The sequence below is a fragment of the Taudactylus pleione genome, unplaced genomic scaffold (assembly GCF_031769625.1).
Source record: "Taudactylus pleione unplaced genomic scaffold, aTauple2 ptg000136l, whole genome shotgun sequence".
In the NCBI taxonomy this organism is placed as follows: domain Eukaryota; kingdom Metazoa; phylum Chordata; class Amphibia; order Anura; family Myobatrachidae; genus Taudactylus; species Taudactylus pleione.
In genome coordinates this window covers 6,013,133-6,033,652 of record NW_028284538.1, presented here as the reverse complement: position 1 = coordinate 6,033,652, position 20,520 = coordinate 6,013,133, and the positions used below count along the sequence as shown (strand labels likewise).

At 41.3% G+C, this 20,520-nt stretch overlaps 1 protein-coding gene across 2 annotated transcripts in view; it reads right to left on the bottom strand.

Moving 5' to 3' along the window:
• Window positions 1-258: 258 nt before the first annotated feature.
• LOC148522940 (membrane-spanning 4-domains subfamily A member 4A-like) overlaps window positions 259-20,520 on the bottom strand; it is a 42,198-nt gene continuing 21,936 nt past the window's right edge. For both annotated transcript variants that reach the window (XM_088473578.1, XM_088473579.1), the window contains exons 5-6: window positions 20,186-20,308; window positions 259-2,725 (exon numbers count right to left, since the gene is read on the bottom strand). In XM_088473578.1, coding sequence (XP_088329704.1) covers window positions 2,609-2,725; window positions 20,186-20,308 — 240 coding nt within the window. In that variant the 3' untranslated portion in view covers window positions 259-2,608. The remainder of the gene's footprint in view (window positions 2,726-20,185; window positions 20,309-20,520) is intronic.

Sequence of the window (20,520 nt, the reverse complement as noted above, 5' to 3'; positions counted from 1 at the left end):
CACTGGAACCCTTAAAAATGGTAACAACTAACCAACTTTATACCTCCAACAAAAATGAAAGATCATCAATTCTTAACAGAGACACTATTTTGCAAACTTATAGAGGCGAGATAAATCTTTATCAATAGGTAGATGACGTTGCTTGGTGGTCTCTGCTAATGTGACTCTTGCCGGATTCAAGTATAATGTGTGAGCAGTAATGGGAGAAATATTACACAGCACTAGTACGGTCTTAGTATAAACAGGTTTATTGTAGCAAATCAAATTGGCTTTAAACTGTACAAACATCGCTCTATAAATGTTTAAAAGGTTCTGACAAAAAGCTCCTTATGATGAACAGTCAGTTTGCTCCGCATAATCACTAATAGGCTTAACTGGGTATACATATACAGACTTTGAATCTGTTGGCTAAAGCTGAGGATATGAGGTAAGTGTTATGTCCTAATGCATTTAGTCACAGTAGACATAACTTCTTCAAGGGATGTACTATATAAATATGAGAAGCTGCATATTCACCTTAAGAAGGTATAACAGGCTAGTTTGTTGCCTGTCACATGATGCTATTGGTGCTGACAGTTCTTACATCACTATGCTTAAATGAACGGGAATAACATGGGAAATCATCAGATGCATTAACACTTTGATTCATTTTAAATGTAACACTGTGTGTTTATATAGGTTTAATAATGACAAACATAATACCCAATGTTTAGGAGTCAGGTAGTATGAAGAAGTCACTATAGCGTGATGTCACAGTTCCCAGCAGGATCAACGCATTTCATCGCTCTAGGGAGACCTTTTTCAAGGCCCTGTTTCTCTTTTGTTGATCCTTCATATTTTTGTAGGGTGTCTCACACATGCCTATTGGACACTGCTGCTTATTATATTATGTAGTGTCATCTAATGGTGCTCTACAATCACTGTCTTAATACCAGATAGTAGTCCTTGTGCACCCATTACCAGAGTCTGAAATCTTTCTTGTGTTCCAGTTTCTTTATATGCAAAGCTCGCTGCAACATGCTGGGCCTGATTCAGACCCTCTTGCAAGCCGCTGATGTTATTTAATTGCGCATGCGTATGCATCACAGTGATTGTGCGCAAACTATTCCAAGTGATCGGGAATCGCTTGCTCGCCAAGCAAAGACAGCCCAGTGGAATGAGTGACAGGAGAGCCCATTTGTGGGTGGTAACATGGGCAGGGCAGTAGTAACGGGGGAGTGGAGATGTGAAGGCAGGCGTGCCTGAGTGTTTCATCGCCATTTCAGAGGCGTGCATAATTAACAGACAGCGTCATAGTTCATGTCACCTGGTTGAATTATACACTGAAGTGCTCACAGTGCTTGTGGTAGGGTACAGTCAACCGCAAGTGCTGCGGTCAGATCCGATGGAACCCGATGTACCGATGGTTGTATATACTTCCTGGAGATGATGTGTGCTAGTGAGCGGCTAAAGACAGTCTGGTGGGCATCTGTAAACACAAAGTGATTGCACGCCAAGACATAGTGGGTGTGCTTATGCCTTGCTGTACGATCACCTGCCTTGACATCACTTAGCTGAATTTCCATATGCTGGGAGCGAGCGGCCGCAACTATCGAGCGGGTATGAATCAGGCCCACTGTTTTAAGTGAGGAAATAATAGTTATATGCTGATTTATTGTGCAATAAATGTGGAAACAAAAGTTTGACTGACCTTTGTTAAACAGTCTGTTTGATATTTATTCAATAGTACTGTAACACAGATGTAATCATAATGTAATTGTTGAGATGGGAAGTAGTCATCATCCAAGTGGTCAGGATGCTGGCGGTCAAATACTGGTGCCGGAATCTTGACAGCAGTTAGAAGCCCAGCACCAGAATCCCAACGGTGAGCATTAAAGTTAGGGGGAGGGTTAGGGTTAGTGGTTAGGCTGTGGTGTGGAGGATTAAGGTTTAGCTGTTGGGGGAAGGTTAGCATTAGGCTATGGGAGGGGAGGGGTAGGGTTAGTCTATGGGGAGGGGGGGTTAGGGGTTAGAGTTAGGGTACTTACCTAGTTGGGTTAGGATTCCAACTGTTGGGATGCAGCCGGCAGTATTCTTACTGCAGGGATCCCAACCGCCAGGATCCCATACCCAACCCGTACCCACCCGACAATGCAGTCATATTTTACATAGCATGACCATATCTAAGGATTCACTCTGTTATAATACACCTTTGTGTTCCATTACAAGGTCATTTACAGAGTGTTTTTCATTTTTAATCATGTTTTTGTTAAAAATGGTAAATAAAATTTTAAGTACAGTTTGTTCAAAAACAACATTGTAAGACTAGTATCTTGTAAATAATTTTTTCATCACAATCTTTGTGAACTGGGTCACTAGCTACAAAACTCACTCATATTAAAATTAAATCTGCCAAAAGATCTGAATACTCTTTAGCTACTCGGAAGAAGTTATTATTTAGATCTGGATTTAGTTGTCTGTGAGAATCCCTGGGGAATTCAGGAGACACTGGTTCTTAGTGAGATGGTACAGTAAGCTGTATTCTCATACATTTTGCTCAAATAAAAGACTGCCTTCACTGTGCGTACATGCATGGAACTTTTACAATTTGGTATACAAATATGACATATCAATACATCTTATTAACATATTGGGCGGAAGATGTTAGTAAAGGTGGCAATGGATATGTTGCTGGAACTCTGGAATGATCCATGGAAACCACAGTATCATTCTGCATCACGAACACCTGCAAGGAGAGATAAGAGAAAAACAAATGGTAAAGATGCCAAGAAAAATATCAGGATTTGGGTAAAAATAATATGTCCACATGGAAGAGGTGGATTTTTTAGTCTTATGCCTAGGAATGACAATGTACTTCTTGTCACTGGCATGAAGAGCTGCCACTGGTGGCTGACTTACTTTGACACAAACATTATCATCCTCCTAAATGTTATCAACTATTCCTTGTCCAAAACATTCATCATCAACATCCTTATTAAAGATAGATAAACAAATATCCACCTCATCCTGTTGCACTTCCACAGTAACATCCTCAATTTCATATGTCCTCATCATTACTTTTACTACTACTACTCATCCTCACATTTACAGAAGGTTGAGAAATGGTGGAAGGAGGCTTCTCTAAAATAATAGTGTTAGAATTGTGAGAAAAAAATTATAGGACTTGAGGACACCCCACCCAAGACTCTCCTCAGGAATCTGTGAAGTTTGTGAATAGTTTGTCCTTTAGCCCTAGGGTGGGATGTACTAAGGTTGCTGTGTGTATTCCGCCAGTCACTGCAACCTTTATAATTGCATATGTACTAACATATGTCATTAGTATCACAAAGGACAGCTCTTGTGATAAGAGCTGCCCTTTGCAAAGCAGCTGACATCGAGTAAGGGGGTCTCTGTGGGAACTTGTGCAGGAAGTCCCGGGCTCCTCCTTCTCCCTGCACTGGAAGATTTGGAGAGGGAGGAGGCAGAGGACCCAGGAGGAGCATGGGCCAGCAACCAAGACACTAAGGTGCGTGGTGGCCAGTGCTGGGTGTCTTTGCGGTAGCGGCAAAGCATCAGGTGTGGGGTGCGGTAAGAAGGGTAAAGCAAGGTTTCTCTGGCATTACCCTCCGCACCAATAATAGGGCGGCCGGGGCGTAGTACATATAGAAATGTGGTAAGAACCCTGAAAACAGGGTTTTTACCACATTTTTCCTTTAGTACATCCCGCCCCTAGTGTTCTCTTTATACACTGATTTTCCTGTTTGAAAGGTGACACATCCAAACACAGAATAAGCAGGTATTGAATGTGAGGTTAATAAGCATTCTGTGGCATGAAACAGCAGTACACAACTACCTCTCACAAAGAAAAGCAATGGTCTGAGCCTTTCCTGCCCACTGCAAGACTTTCCCTTTATAGTAAGAGGTTATGTTTTTTTTTAAATTGTAAAATATTGTTTATATTTGAGGTGCCCTTTCTTACATCTTCTTTCCCCTTGACCTCCTTTATTAAATTTTACAGAAGTACTATCACTAATGCAAAAATAACAATATTGTGCAGTTTCGGCGCTATTGGTCAAGGGATATTGGCCCTGATTCAGACCCGCTCGCAGGTCTGATGGGCGTGTTGTTTTTTCTGCAGTCCACTCGCTAAGCTGTGGGTGCCCACCCACAGCTTGTGCGTGCAGGCTGTAGATGGTCGTGATTATTGCAACCATTGGGCTTGCGACAAGACCCTTGTGGTAGGGTCTAATCTACCGCAAGCGCGAGTGGACTTCCTGCTCTTATAGAGCAGGAAGTCCATGACTGACATCACTTGTGATGTCAGTAGAGCCACCCACAAATGGCAGGCATTCCTTTGGGAATGCCTCCATTTGTGCAGCCACCCCCCCCCAATCACCTACAAAATGAGGCGAGCTGTCGATCAACATCGACAATCACCCCGTTTTGTAGCGAGCCCCGGAGCGAGTGAAGTTCTCACTCGCTATGGGGCTCGCACAAGTGCGTGGCACGCACCGCGCGTGTGCAATAGCCCACCATCGACCCGATTGTGAGCGCTATGCGCTCGCAAGCAGGTCTGAATCAGGCCCATAGTTCCAAAAACATATCTTACTTTAGTAAGATTATCACAGGTTCATTTGTATGTTCATCCTCTGAATCAGGGCCTATGTCATCGCGACTTCCATTTGTCGCGTTCCGGAAGTTGGTCATCACCGTGACCGGAAGATGGCTGCCGGACTTCTATTTGCGTTTCAATGCTTACTACTAAGCGTTCCAGCCTCTACAGTATCCAGAAGTGTGTCATCACCATGACCGGAAGCAAAATGGCCACCGGACTTCTATTTACACTCCAATGCATGATAAAATGAGTCCCAGCCTCTGGGATGTCCCTTAATCATTAATCATTGGTCCCATACAAAGTAAAATAGGTTTAAAGTGCAGCAGATGTGTTTCAATAGTTCATGAAAAAGAAAAGAAATAGTCTGAAGCAGTATGGGAAGCCGGAGGTATTGAATTATGTACCTCCGGTTTCCAAAAGTGCGCAAAATCAGATAAACATGCCCTAAGGCAGGGGCAGGCTTTAGATGATTAGGTAGGGTATTTAAAGACTTTTGTACACACTCATCACTAGGCTTCTTATGAAGAACCAGGAGGTCTGAAACATGTCAAGCCAGTGATGAGATTTGAGGACATTGTGGTGTGTCTACTAAAATGCTTGATATTCCTGCCAATAGGATTTTCAGTTTCCGGGACTGTTGGAATCCAATTACCATCTGACAGGAAAGGAGATCAGTGAGCTAAACACACCCATGGAGCTGATTAGTATGTGATGTATATGCCTGTATTTTTTTAAGACCATGTAAGTGCATTGTGTAAAATTAATCGATGTTCCTGTTTGAAACAATGTTGCACTATTATTATTTTTTCTTCTTTTGAGATAAATAAGAAGAGTATTTGATTATCCTTATTGGAGAACACAGTTTGGAATGAATGCTATTGGAATAGATAATCAGTGTTGGATGAACTTATAAAAGGATCTGGTGATAATCTTACTAAAGTAAGATACCTTTTTGGAACTATGGCCCTCATTCAGAGGCAGTCGCAAGAAGCGATCGCTCTCTCTGAATGAGGGTGGGCGCTTAACTTTTTAAGTGCTGCCTCCTGGTCGCTAGCTAAGCTGTGGGTTACCACCCACAGCTCTAGCAAGTGACCAGGTTGATGGTAGTGATGGTCAAGACCATCGCGACCATCGGGGCTTGCGACGAGACCCTAAGGTTGAGTCTAGGCAACCCCAAGCCCCAAGGAGCTTCCTGCTCTGATCGAGCAGGAAGCTCCCCACTGACATCACTGCTGATGTCAGTGCGGCCGCCCACAAATGGCATGCGTTCTTAAAGGAATGCCTCCATTTGTTCAGCCACCCCCCCGGCCCGCCTACAAAACGGGGCGAGCTGTCGATTAAAATCGACAGCCACATTTTGGTAGCGAGCCCCGGAGCAAGATAATTTCTCTCTCGCTCCGGGGCATGTGCATGCACAGTGCGGCTGCTGAGCTTGCGCAGGGCCAAAACATCAACCCGGTTGCGAGCGCTCAGCGCTTGCGACCGGGTCTGAATGAGGTCCTATATCCCTTGACCAATAGCGCCGAAACTGCACAATATTGTTTATTTTGCATTATTGAATTTTGGAGGTGGTAAAACTCCTTTAGGTGTGGGTGGCTGCTTTTGGTGTATGTTTTTACACAATTTATAATTCAATCATTTTATTGGAATTGTTGTTTTTTTACCTGAGTTATAAGTGCTGCAATTATGTTTACCTATAGGGATAGTAGGAGGGAACTTCTAAAAAATATTTTCTCTAATCAAATTGATGAATCTGTCAGTGATGAGGATTTACGTAGTGTATTAAAGAAATTGGAGAATCTAATGATAAAAGAAAATAGGTTATGTTGGGAGATAATTACCCTGGAACAATATCAATCTGAAAATTTGATTCCAAAGGGTTTGAAACTAATTAAATCCTCATCATCGAATACCTCTAATGAATCATTTAAACATGAAAGGGATAAGACTCTTGATTCTTGCTCCTGTAGATTAATAGAACTAATTCTACAATAAAGGAGGTTAGTTTTTGATTAATTAGAAAATTAGATTAAATCTTTACAGACTTTATTAATTTCATTCAAAGATTTAGAGGATTTTAAATCTGCAGAAATAGAAATAATTAAAAAAAAATGGAGAGAGAGACTAAATAGTTGAAAGAGAAGAAACAAAAGAAATATCTAAGAGACCAAAAAAGTTGAAAGATCTCTAAATCAGAAGTTCATCCACCCCCTACTCCCGAATTCAATCACGGGAAGAAAAAGTAAAATTTTTCCCTCACTTCTAAGAAAGTAAATATAAAGAAAAAGCCTGACACAGATCATGTTCAGTTTAATTATAGTGATAGAAGGGACAACACATACAGGGTGGTTAAATCATGGAATAGAACTAATAGAAATTATCAAAATAATATGGGAAATGCACCAGCTAAATATCAACAATACAGGACTAATGCAGGCAATTTTGTGTATCCAAAATATACATGGAGAAGACATGAAATAAATAGGCCTCAGAAGTTATTCCCCAATACCTCTAATAGATTCCAAAGTTTGAGTGAGGAGGAAGCTCCGTCCACAACTTTTTTAGGACGGAGTTGTAGAAACATAAGGAGACCCTGATATCCAAACAACAAAAATATAAAAACAAAATAACTAAGAGAGGTAGTGAAGAGGGAAAGCCAAAGGATAAGATCAAAAGGGAATTCCAATTATCAATAAATCACCAGAGGTGGCTGATTAAAATGATAGTCACATTTTCAATTTAAGTAAGCATATTTTGACACCAGAAGAATGAAAAAAAGTCTAGAAAAAGGGCTTAAAATTTGCTCCTACGAATAAAACTGTCCATTTTGATCTTTTTGTTGATATCCAAAAATTTATAAGGAAAAGGACAGTGAAAAAATAATTTTTAAATAAAATAGATGATGAAGAAACAAGTGAGAATACCTTTGTTCCCTATGGATCCTCATTCAAACTGAAATCATATTTTTATCCTACCCACCAAAGAGGATCTTTTATAAATTTTTTCAATTAAATTGTGAGTCATGAAACAAAGAAAGTACTACAAAAAAGAAGGAAGAATAAATGTAATTTGACCAATAAAGAATATAGAGCACTTCATATCCTTAAGAACAATAAAGAGGTAATTTTTAAACCTGCCAACAAGGGCAGGGGGGGGGTTGTCCTAATGAACAAGTATAGGTACATAGAGTAGATTAATAAACAATTGACCACTGGAAATACTTATAAGAAGTTGAAAAATTACCCCACAAATAGAGTAACTAAGATGTTATTAGATTTGACACAAAAAGCTTTAGAAAATAAAGTTATAAGTAAATCTACTTGTGAATATATCAACATCAAATATCCCTCTGTACCAACCATCTATGTACTACCTAAGGTACACAAGGACCCCTTGAACCCACCCGGTAGGCCTATTATATCAGGCACTAATAGCATCACTTCTAACCTGTCGGCAGTGGTGGACTCCTTTTGGCAGCCTTTAGTAAAGGGAACCAAAGTCTATTTAAAAGACACAAAGGATGTTTTGTTAAAATTGGAAAAGATGAAGTGGGATGAAGAGTGTTTTTTGGTCAGTGCCGATGTGAGCACATTATATACAATCATAGTCAGATAAAGGCCTAAAATCTGTTTCATATTTTTAGGATCTGTCAGATTAATCAGATGAATTAAAAACTGTTATCTTAGAAGGAATTTTATTCATACTCACTAATAATTATTTTTACTTTAATGGGAGTTTTTATCTTCAACAAATCGGGACAACAATGGGTACCAGGTTCGCCCCAAGCTATGCTAATTTGTTCATGGCCTACTGGGAAAAAGACACCATTTGGCAAAGTCAACAGCTGAGGGCGGGCCTGGTATACTGGCAAAGGTATATTGATGATGTCCTTTTTATTTGGAAGGAGTCTAAGCAAGATCTTGATGGTTTTTGTCAAGAGTGAAATCAGGACAATTTTAACATTGTTTAAAATTTTATGATCAGTAAAACAGAGATTTTGTTTGAGATCTCAGTATTTATATTAAAGATGGCAAGATATGCACTAAGAACTACAAAAAACCTACTGACTCAAATGGATATATTGATAGGTCTAGCCCGCATCACTATATGTGGCTGGAGGGCATTCCATAAAGTCAGTTTTTAAGGATAAAACGTAACTGTACAGAAAAAATTCTTTGCGAACCCCATTATTACTGAGATGTCTACAAGGTTTTTAAAGAAAGGCTATGATCCTATAACTATCGATAAAGCTCGTGAAAGAGTGTCAAATTGTGAAAGTGCTGATCTGTTACAAGATAAACAATTAAGCCAGGGACAAAATAGAAATGCTGGAAAAAAGTTTGAATGGGCCTTTTTGAGCCAATACAATCCCCATTTTAAAGAGATTCAATCAGTGTTTAGAAGGACTGGTATATTCTAAAGAAAGACCCAATACTTGGAAAAGAATTACCAGATTTCCTGAATTTTATATATCGTAAAGTACCATCCCTAAAAGATAATTTAGTGAGAAGTAGCCTGGAAGAGAATAAAATGGCTAGTATTTGATATTGTGGCTTCCATTGATGTGGGCTGTGTTTAATATGCAGAACAGTGAAAGGAGAAAGTAAGGTCCGCAAATTTAATGTTAAATGACAAAATTATAACATTAAATAATTTATCACCTGTAACACACAAAATGTGATCTATATCCCAGAATGTAAATGTGGTCTATTTTATGTCGGGAAGACCACTTGAAATTTGAAAGTCCGACTAGCTGAACACATTTATAATATACAAAAGGTTTAGATACACATAGTGTGTCCTCTCATTTCAAGATTAAACATAATTCTAAAGAATGTTTTATTAAATCCTTTTGTGGAATTCAAACAGTTATGCCTTCATGGAGATCCAAAGAATTAGAAGTTAAACAGTCTCAAATTGAAATTAGATGGATTTATAAGTTAGGTACTCTCATACCCAATGGTCTCAAATGTTTTTTAGGAATCTTTTTGTACCATTTTAACTTTGTTTTTATTATTATTCTTGTTATTTTAGTGCAATATTTGGATCCTCTATGTAAAATGTATCTTGCTTGCTGCTATTTATTCTATTGAATTAGATGTGTTTTTTAAATTTTTCCTCAATGAATTGATTTCAGAAATATTTTGTTTTAGTATATATCTATTTCTTTTCTTTTTCATGAACAACTATTGAAACTCATCTGCTACACTTTAAACCTATTTTACTATATATGGGAGCAATGATTAATGATTAAGGGACAACCGAGAGGCTGCAACACATATTATCATGCATTGGAGTACAAATAGAAGTCCAGTGGCCATTTTGCTTCCGGTCACAGCGATGACCCACTTCCGGATACTTTAGAGGTTGGACCACTTAGTAGTAAGCATTGGAATGCAAATAGAAGTCCGGCAGCCATCTTACTTCCGGTCACAGCTATGACCTACTTTCGGTACCCGAGAAACGGAAGTCACAATGACATAGTTCCTGTCTGCAGCAGTAAGGGAAGCTGGGAGGTATTGAATGATGTACTTCCGGTTTCCGAAAGTGCGGGATATCAGATAAACATGCCCTAAGGAAGGGGCGGGTTTTAAATGATTAGGTAGGGTATTTAAAGACCTATATACACACTCATCACTAGGCTTCTGATGAAGGACCAGGAGGTCTGAAACATGTCAAGCCAGTGATGAGATTTGAGGACATTGTGATGTGACTACTATAGCGCTTCATATTCCTGCCAATAGGATTTCCAGTTTCCGGGACTGTTGGAATCCAATTACCATCTGACAGGAAAGGAGATCAGTGAGCTAAACACACCCATGGAGCTGATTAGCATGTGATGTATATGCCTGTATTTTTAAAGACCATGTGAGTGCATTGTGTAAAATAAATCTATGTTCCTGTTTGAAACAATGTTGCACTATTATTATTTTTTCTTCTTTTGAGATAAATAAGAAGAGTATTTGATTATCCTTATTGGAGAACACCGTTTGGAATGAATGCTATCAGAATATATAATCAGTGTTGGATGAACTTATAAAAGGACCTTGTGATAATCTTACTAAAGTAAGATATTTTTTTGGAACTATGGGCTTGATTCAGATCCGCTCACAAGTGGGTCGATGTTGGCCCAGGGCGCGACACGCACGTGCGCGAGCCCCATAGCGAGTGAGAACATCACTTGCTCCGGGGCTCGCAACAAAACGGGGTGGCTGTCGATGTTGATCAACAGCTCGCCCCGTTTTGTAGGCAGGTAAGGGGGATGGCTGTACAAACGGAGGTGTTCCCGAAGGAACGCCTGCCATTTGTGGGCGGCCCTACTGACATCACTATTAGAGCAGGAAGTCTACTCGGCATTGTGAGTGCTGAGACCCTACCTTAGGGTCTCATCACAATGCCAATGGTCGCGATAATCCCTGCCCTGATTCAAAGCGAGCACTTGCAAACAGCGAGCGGCTCTGAATAAGGCCCTATATCCCTTGAGCAATAGCACCGAAACTGCACCATATTTATTTTGCATTATTGAATTTTGGAGGTAGTAAAACTCCTTTAGGTGTGGGTGGCTGCTTTTGGTGTATGTTTTTGCGCAATTTATACTTCATTTATTTTATTAGAAGTACTATCACTGCCTGCTCTAGTAATGGGATAGAATGATCCATGATTGGTTTTCTTTTTTACACCAGGACTGGAGTAACTGCCACCACACCAAGTAAATGTACAATGAGATAGGGAAAGGAGGGACTGTTACCTTACCATAAATATAAAGACTTCAGATTTTTGTTGACAACAGCATTATAGTATAATTCAAGTACACCGTCTAGAACCTGATCCCTTGAGGATGGGGTGGGATCTCAGGCAGTGGGGTCCACTGGGAGTTTCCCTGGACTATTTTTATGGAAAAATAGGTTCAGGAACTAAGGGTGGAGCTACTGGGGTTGGAGCTACAGAAAACAAACAATTATATATTATATATACTATAGTATTTAGAAAAGTAGGCACTCACAATGGCTTTTAAAATAAAACTTAGCATATGGAAAATAAATTTTGGCCCAGAACATTATGTCATAGTTAATGAGAGGTTCAGGAACTGAGTTTCTGCTTGTTCCTGCTGAAAAATAGCTCTGCCTGTGCCCCTATGGGTCAGTCCAACCCTGTTCCTAATGAATTAAGGCCAGCCCTCTGATGAGGTCCATGACCTATTACTGTAAGCTTCTGCTATATATAAATAGATCCGAATACTTGAATAAGATTGAGGAAAGATAAGCACCCTGTTTAGTGATGGAATATTGCTAGTTCATCAGGGGTTAAAGGAGAGGGGGGGGCGTAGCCAGGAATATGCCCATCAAAATAGTGGCCTATGGCAGTAATAAGGGGCAAGGCCCCTGCTATTCATTATAAATAGTCTGGAAGAGGAACAATCTTCCTCTTTTCCAGCTTTTGAACCCCACCCACCCACTTGTCTAAGCTGTTTTGTATGTAATTCGTGAAATGTTGGATTGTGCAATTTTCAATTTTCCGCCTAACAGGTGGAGGTGCAGCCTGGCGGTAAGCAGTGCTCCTGGGCAGCCTATTATAGCGTAAGAGTGTCTGGGTAGCATTTGCCTTTTGACAGCGGCGAGTTGGTCATTTACCTTAGGGGAGGATCGGGCCATCATCTTAGGGAGGGGTCAATGCTATGCCAATTAAGGGTGAATGGTTCTACTTCAGGCCAGTTTGCGTCGGGCGGGGATCAACCTTTTTATTTATTTAGTCAAATATAATGGTCGGGCTGTGGCCTTTGAGCACTGTTCTTTACTGCCACCATCTTCCTAATTACAAATTGATCAATAAATTTAATCTGTGTCCTCTTTTAATTCCACATAGGTGTCTGTGTGGTTATTTCTAGTTGGTAGTTATGTGAGTGAATTAGCATAATGTAAGATTCAAACAATGGGTGACCTACAGACACAGAACCTGGAGCTTATTTAAAATTAAACATTTTATATAAACATATAAAAGTGACTCACTGCAGCATTTACCAAACCACAAGCAAAAACTCAGATATTATTAAAAAGAAATTAACCTCTGTAGCACATAAAAACATATTTATTACATAGCAAACTTAAAATAGATGCACATTAATGTGTATAAAGTAGAAAATACTATAAATATAAAGTTATTTTGTTGAGCATATTAGACAGCACTGTTAGAAGGAGTGTATTCTTATGATGTTGCTATTATGCAAAAATGTCATTCGATGTTTCTAAAGTAGAGATAAGCGGTACAGTTTTGGCTCGGATCTTCCTGCCAAGTTTGAGACAAAACATCATCTTTCACAGACATCTCACCACAGATGTCCATGAATTAATACATTTTGCCTCGTTCCCCAGTATATCTCCCAGTGTTCTTTTTCATCTCTGTACATCATTATTTATTTGAGGCGGTAAGCGTGCCCATATTAGCTTTAACCACTTAACTGACGATTTTTTTACCACAAAACCGGTCAGAATTTTTTTTTTTTAATGTAATACAGTTAAAAATGTATCTAAAAATGTAATTGAAAAAAAATATGCCTAGGGGGTGTCTCGCACCACCCCTGTGTCCATAAGCCGATATTATAAACTCACTTTGCACCCCGCCCCCCTGGTTTTTTCACCCTCCTCCTCCCTCCTCCTCCTCCCCCATCACTAGTGTAATTTTTTATTATTAGTTTAGCCCTCCCTCCAGACTTTATCCATCCCTAACACTCCCCAAAACCAACCATCCCCCCATTCACCCTCATGCAGTGTGCTAGGCAGCTACCCCGGCGGCTGCTTGTCTCTGCATCTGCCGGGTATAAACAGGAAGAGGGCAATGATGGCTTCCCTGGTGGCTCGGCTCTATGCTGCTGCCGGGGTATACAAAGGAAGAGGGGCGGCGCTAGCTACCCCGGTGGCTGCTTGTCTCTGCAGCCACTGGGACGGGGGTACCCTGGGCTGCTCAATCACGGCTGGCCACAGTGATCGGGACATACTGGGGTTGGAGCAGCAGATGAAGAGGGGCCAGTGGGTGCTTCTGACTGGTCGTATCAAATGCGACCAGGGGCGGGGTGCACTAACACAGTGCTAAACTTACCGCCATGCTTCGCATTTGTACAGATCGCATATGCATTAACATATGCGATCAGTACAGCAAAGGACAGCTCTTCCATTTAGTTAGGTCAGGGAAAGCCCAGCCTGGCGTGGTTGCATCTGATGTGACTTTACCAGGCAAGTGGGTAAGACAATGTGTAGGCCCCCCGAGGTGAGGGAAGGCTTGGCACTCCCAAATATGTAGTTGTATTATCCGATTACTTGGCTTGCCCACATTCTGGAGTGGGTTTGTGCACCAGATCATGGGAATGGTATGTAGTCAGGAAGCCGGTGGTCGAAATGCCAACCACCAGCTTCCTGACAGTGAAATACCGATCATAGGTAAGCCGGGCGTTGGAAGCGGGGGAAGGGGGTTAGGTTTAGGGTTTCCCAGGGGGACTTATGGTTAGGCACCCCACCGGGAGGGTTAGGGTTAGGCTAGGGGAAGGGGGCATTAGGGTCAGGCACCCCCAGGGTGAGGTTTGTGTTTGTACCCACCCGGGAGGATTAGTATTAGTGTGGGGGGAGGGGGGGTTAGGTTTAGGCACTCCTGGGAGGAGGTTAGGGTTAGGCACTGGCAAGGTAGGTTAGGGTTAGGTACCCCTAAGGGAGGGTTAGGGGGGGGGAGAGGGTTAGGGATAGCCTCTATACTTACCTTGTCGGGATCTCCATCTGACGACCTTTCGCTGTCGGTATTTCATCCCCCGGGCTGACGTCCGGTTGTATATCATACCGATTCCCATGGGAATATCCTGGGCTTTGCTTGAGCAGCCTAGTTTGAGCTTAACTCCTTTTTTTGCTTGTTGAGACCATGGTTGTCCATACTCTATTAAAGTCCCTCTACCCCTGCAAGCATGTTTTTCAACTATACTGTATACACTATATGGTAGTGGTGGGTTGCAGACATTAAATTGGGAGCTTGACTTATGACCCATGGAAATGAGGACTGTTTTTTTCTCCCACATACATATTCATTCTCTCTCTCTCTCATTTTCCATAGACATTGCACCTGAGACCCCACTATGGACAGATAAGCATTCTAATTTATGTCTTCTTGGATGTGTGCTACCTACTACTTTTATTTCACTGCTTGTAATAATTTGTTTTACCCATTAAACCATCTGTATAGCAATTGATTGGGATTACCCATGTTTTGGGCATTTCCTCAGTATGTAATTTCTTTAACATAAAATGTTAATTATGCTAATCCTGATTCTTAGTCACCTTCTTAGACACTGTCCTAAACAATAGCTACTTTGCCTTTGAGAGATAAGACTAAAGTGCAGGGACGGCCTTGGGTGCAGCCATGGCACAATCATATGCAAGCATTGTGATACACGTTTTTGAACCCAGTGAGCTCCTGCTCTCACCATGTGGGCACTAGTTATACTATAGATGCTATATCGATTACATCTTTCTACTCTCGATGGGATCAACACAGGAATTGTAGTCCCATAAAATTGACTGTGCACTGCTGTCGGTGTGAGATACATTTTTTGAATGTTAGAACCACACTAAATGATCAACGCTTACACACCTCCACCTTACACACCTCCATTTTTGTAGTCATGGACTTGACTAGTACCCTGCCAGCAGTTTCCAACCACATTGTCAAAACAGGGTCTAACTCACTTTCAGTTTATGAGAATTAGACGCATCACCTCAAATGAATAATAAACTTCTTCGGACATCTATGCCATAATTTAATTAAGCAATTTATCATAGAGGTTTTGGAAATGTCATGTGATTCCCTTCTACTAGCCAAACCTTTTTTTAAAATTCTGTGCTCCACAGGTAAAAAAATTGTTCCTTCCACATCTTCATCCTCCCTTTCAACTCAGGTGTTACTTATGCCTGGACACCTATGTTGTACAGGATATGTTCTATATTGACCTTGTAAATTAACTTATGTAGGAAAAACAGAACACACTTTTCGGGAATGAATGGCTCTGTATCGATCAGCTATTCAAACAGCAATCAGCAATAGCAAAGATTGGATTCCTCACGCAAACAAAATGGGGGTAGGAGTAGCCTAAAAAGAGTGCAAAGATTATATTGTATGTTATATAGCACTAACAGTGACCAACCAATTGTCAATCACTTTGCCAAATGAGGCATTCAATTGACTCTCTGAAACACATGGTTATTAATCATGTTCCAATCCACGCTAGAGGTGGCGATCATTCAAATATTCTATTATCACTGGGAGCTAGCTGGATCCATAGACTTGGCACAATCAGTCCGAACGGTCTTACTGAACACTAAAGTCTATTGTGTTTTCTAGAATTCATTACGGGCTGCTAATTTATATGTGTCTGACACCTCATTCCTCCAATTTGCTATATTTTAACTTATTGAGTAACCCAATGTGCTGAATTTGGTTGTTTATATTTTTTTCTTTGATATTTCTTGTTGTAGCCCATGTCTTCAATGTTTTTTCATTTCTCCTCATCATGTTAGTGATGTACCACTATAGTATTGTTTCTGATCCCAATTACCATTCACATCATTTCTATTCCTCATACTGTCCAGTTCTCCAATCATTTACACATTCTAGTCCTTTTCTCCATCTTATAGTTATTATTTTTGCAATAAGTGAGTAAAACACTTATATTTATGATTTCAAGGAACAAAAGCAGTGATCGCAACTGCGATTACACACGCATTTGGGCGATTGTTGTGTACTGCGCATGCATTGCCAACACTCTACTTTCGATAGGGACTGCGATCACAGTGACTACGCAGATCCATCGCAGAGTGATTGACATGAAGTACCATTTGGGTGTGGTAATGAGGGTGTGGTCGGCGAAATGCAGGCGTGTCAGTGCATTTGAATGCCATTGCAGGGGCGTGCATAAATTAGCCACTGTGATGCCATATTCAGCTTGGGCTTTCACTGCGTCCGATGAGGTTAACAATTCGTGTCTAAGGGTAGACCTTGTGCAAGTGTGCGTGAGGGTTTGATTGTACTCAATGTTACCGATGGTTTTGCAGTTTTGTTAAGTATTACGGATGTGTATAAGGTAAAGGGGAAGTCCTTATGTTAGGCTGTGTATGGCATTGTGATTGCAATCATTAGCATATCTACGCAGTGAGAATGCATGTGTAATAGCTACTGCGATTGCAGTTGTGATCCATACTGAATCAGGTGCTAAATCATTTGGTGTGAGAGTCCTGTGATTTCTAAAAATAAATTTCTTTATATCGGGTTGGGTATGAAATCCCTGCTGTCGGGATGCCACTGTTGAGAATACCGACAGCGGCATCTTGACAGAGAAAATTCCAACACCCATAAGAACGACGGGTAATTATTTTCCCAACCACTACCCTAACCCTATCCCTCCCTAACCGGTGCCTAACCCTAATCCCCCCTTCCTAGTGCCTAAACCTAACCTCCCCGCACCCTAAACCTAACACCCCCTCCCCAAATCTTAGACCTAACCTCACCCCAGCATCCAAACCTAACCTCCCTCTCCCCGCACCTTAATCCTAACACTCCCTACCCAGTGCCTAACCCTAACCTTCCCTCTAATGCCTAACCCTAACCCCGCTACCTAATGCTAACCTCTCCCTTAAGGGGCCTATCCATTAGCAGATAAATGTGAAAGATGAACGATTTATTATTCATTCTGAACGATTTATCGTTCAGTCGTTCAATTTATCTGCTAATGTATAGGCTCTGAATGATAAAAATGCGCACTCCCGCGGCCGACAAATTTTGTCTTTTGTCTCTCCAACATGTTGGTCAATTATCGTTTGTCGCTGACAGATATTAGAAATATCTGTCACGGTAAACGATAAATGATTTTTTTATGTAAATGATTAGAAACATAAAAAAAATTCACTCAAAGAATGAGGTCATCCAATATCGTTCGTCTATTGCAAATATCTGTCATGTACATGACAGATATTTGTCGCAGCAGCCCCAGGAATTTTCAAAAGCTAAATCTTTTGTCTTTTGTCTTTCAGTAAGATCTGCTAATGGATTGGCCCCTTAATACCCCAATACTTACCTTCGGGATGCTGACGGTTGGGATACTAGTGCCGGGATCCTGACCTGTCAGGATTTCGGCACTGGTATTTAGACCGTCGGCATCCCGCACGCTGACTACATCTCCTTTACATCATATAAGGACAGTTTACTGTGCAGTACGGACGGCCCAGTTTTTGCCACCCAGGGGTTAAACTGTGTATTGCATGGCTTGGATTCTTTCATTGCATACAGTATGCTAAGAAATGCTGCAACTGGTACACCTTGTCCAGTGCCAGATTAAGATCCATATGGGCCTGGAGCTGAAATTTATGAACGGCCACAGGGGGTGTGACTAACAGCAGTTAGAGTGGGTGGGCGGGATGAGGCAGAGTGGGCGGTGCCATGTGCAAAGCCAGCACTCAAATGAACAGTCGCACTGATATTACCGGGTGCATTTCAAAATTTCAGCATCTGCTGGAGGATATGTACAAGTCTGCTTTGGCTTTACTCATTAAATGACAGAGTTCAGTACAACCATCACGTTATGTTCAACTTTTCAGTGCCCTTTATTAAGTGCTTCCATTTTCTTAAAAAAATTACGCTGAACCGTTGACATAATGTGATGTTGTACTGAACTGTTGGCTTGATTTAGAGATTATTATTATTATTATTATTATCCTTTATGAGATGGATTGCGGCTCTGCAATTTCGTTCATCTCAGATGCAAATGCAGAAGGAGGTGTCAGACACCTCCTTGCTGGATCTGCATGATCCCAGTGCTGCAACCAAGGCCACAACCTGGGATCGCCATCGGAACATTCGTGACATTGGTCACGATTGTTGCCCTTTTGGCCAGGCTGTGGTAACTGAAGCTTACCGCAGCCTGACCGGGTCAATAATGGATGCAGACTCCCAGCACTACCAGAAAACGCCTCAGCACTCCCAGAAAACGGGGATGATATACCCCTGCTTCCGGGAACTACAGCCCCCTCGCACCGCCCCCCCAAACGCTCTGCCTGTCAATTAGGGGAAATCCGTGCAGTATGGCAGGACCCATTCTGCGCGCACTCACAGAGAATGAAACATTGGAGTTGTGCGCTATCTCCGAATGTTTGATAATCTCTGAATCCATCTCTGAAATAGGCCCTGTGTAATTTAATCTGACAAACTATAGATAGATATTATATATGTGTGTATATATAATATATGTATGCATATAGATGTATATACACACGCACTATAGATATATATATATATATATATATATATATATATATATATATATATATATATATATATATATATATCTGGGATGTAGTCAGGAAGCCGGTGGTCGAAATGGTGACTACCGGCTTCCCGACACTGAAAGCCTGGTATGGCACTAATTATAGGTATCTAAATACTAATGTCTATCATTAGCCCCACGCTGAAATCCCGACGCATTGCATACCAAATGTAGGTAAGCCGGGAGCTGTTAGCTGCAGGGGGAGGGGGGGTGTTATGTTTAGGGACTCCAAGGGGGTTGCAGGGTTAGGCACCCCACCAGGAGGGTTAGGGTTAGTATAAGTGAAGGGGAGTTAGCGTCAGGCACTCCCAGGGGGAAGTTATGGTTAGGCACCCCCCCGGGAGGGTTAGGTTTAGTGTGCAGGGAGGGGGGGCATGCTTGTCCCTTCAGGAGTTGTGAGCCGGAACCTAGGCAATGTTACGCTGTGCATAGGAGGCGCTGATACCCTATAAGTATGTGGCGCAGGGAGGGCTTGTGAAGCCTTCCACTGCACCGCCATTTCTATTTTGCGCCCAGCTCTGACTCTTTACAGATAGGTGGGGCTTAAATGGAACCTCGGATGGCCACAGAGAGACTGTCTAATGGCAAAAATAAAAACTTCTGACTCCAGTGGATACTATGGGCTGCGGGCCTATTATCATGGGTGGCTTGGAGCTGAAGCTTCATCCGCTCCATTGTTTATCCGGCCCTGACCTTGTCATAACATTATTTACAAGTGCGGCAGGGAAGCCTGAATGCCGCAGTATGAGCATTGATGTAAGAGGACCCATCTATAGATAAAACTTTGATAAAAATGCCCACTGGTCCAATCACTGAAATGTGGCAACCATGAACCAAACAGTAAAGCTTGCTGAAATACCTATGGTTGAATCTACCCTTAAAGAGAAGATGCCCATTGCCAATAGAAGGAATGGAACGTGAGTGCTAGAACATTTCCAGCAGTAAAGATGGCCACCGCATACATACAGATGGTAATTTGTATTTGGCTTGCAGGTTGTTCCAGGCATCCTGCAAGCCAAATACAAGTGCCACAGGAAAGTAATGGTGCTGGCCCTTGTGCCCTATTCCGTGGGTGGTGGCACCACTTGTACTCCCTTTTTTATGTCCCTGAGAAACAGTATAAGATCTTCTACTATACATGGATTGTTATGAATTGATCATGTTAAGCCAGGGATCAACTGTACACAATGTTTATACGATTAGTGCTATGTTTGTGCTACTATATAAACACATCTGTCTCTTACCTGGGTTACATTAGATGGCATGTGTGCTAGGGAACGGCATCCAAAGATGGAGACAGAAAGTGTCACACAGAACAGCAGCAGATTTATGAATAGGAGAATAAAATTAAGAATATATCCAATAAGCTGTGAACACAAAATAAAAATGCTCAACATTTTAATGTGCACTGCATTATGATTTTTAGTTAATCTATAATCTATGAATACATTTAGAATGATTTTTGTTGCACACTTGTACGTATTATTACTGGGGTTGGTACATGCCACCACTGACAGTATACCAGTGAGTCTCAAGCTAGAGATGAGCGGTTCAGATTTGACTCGGTTTGCTAGGATCT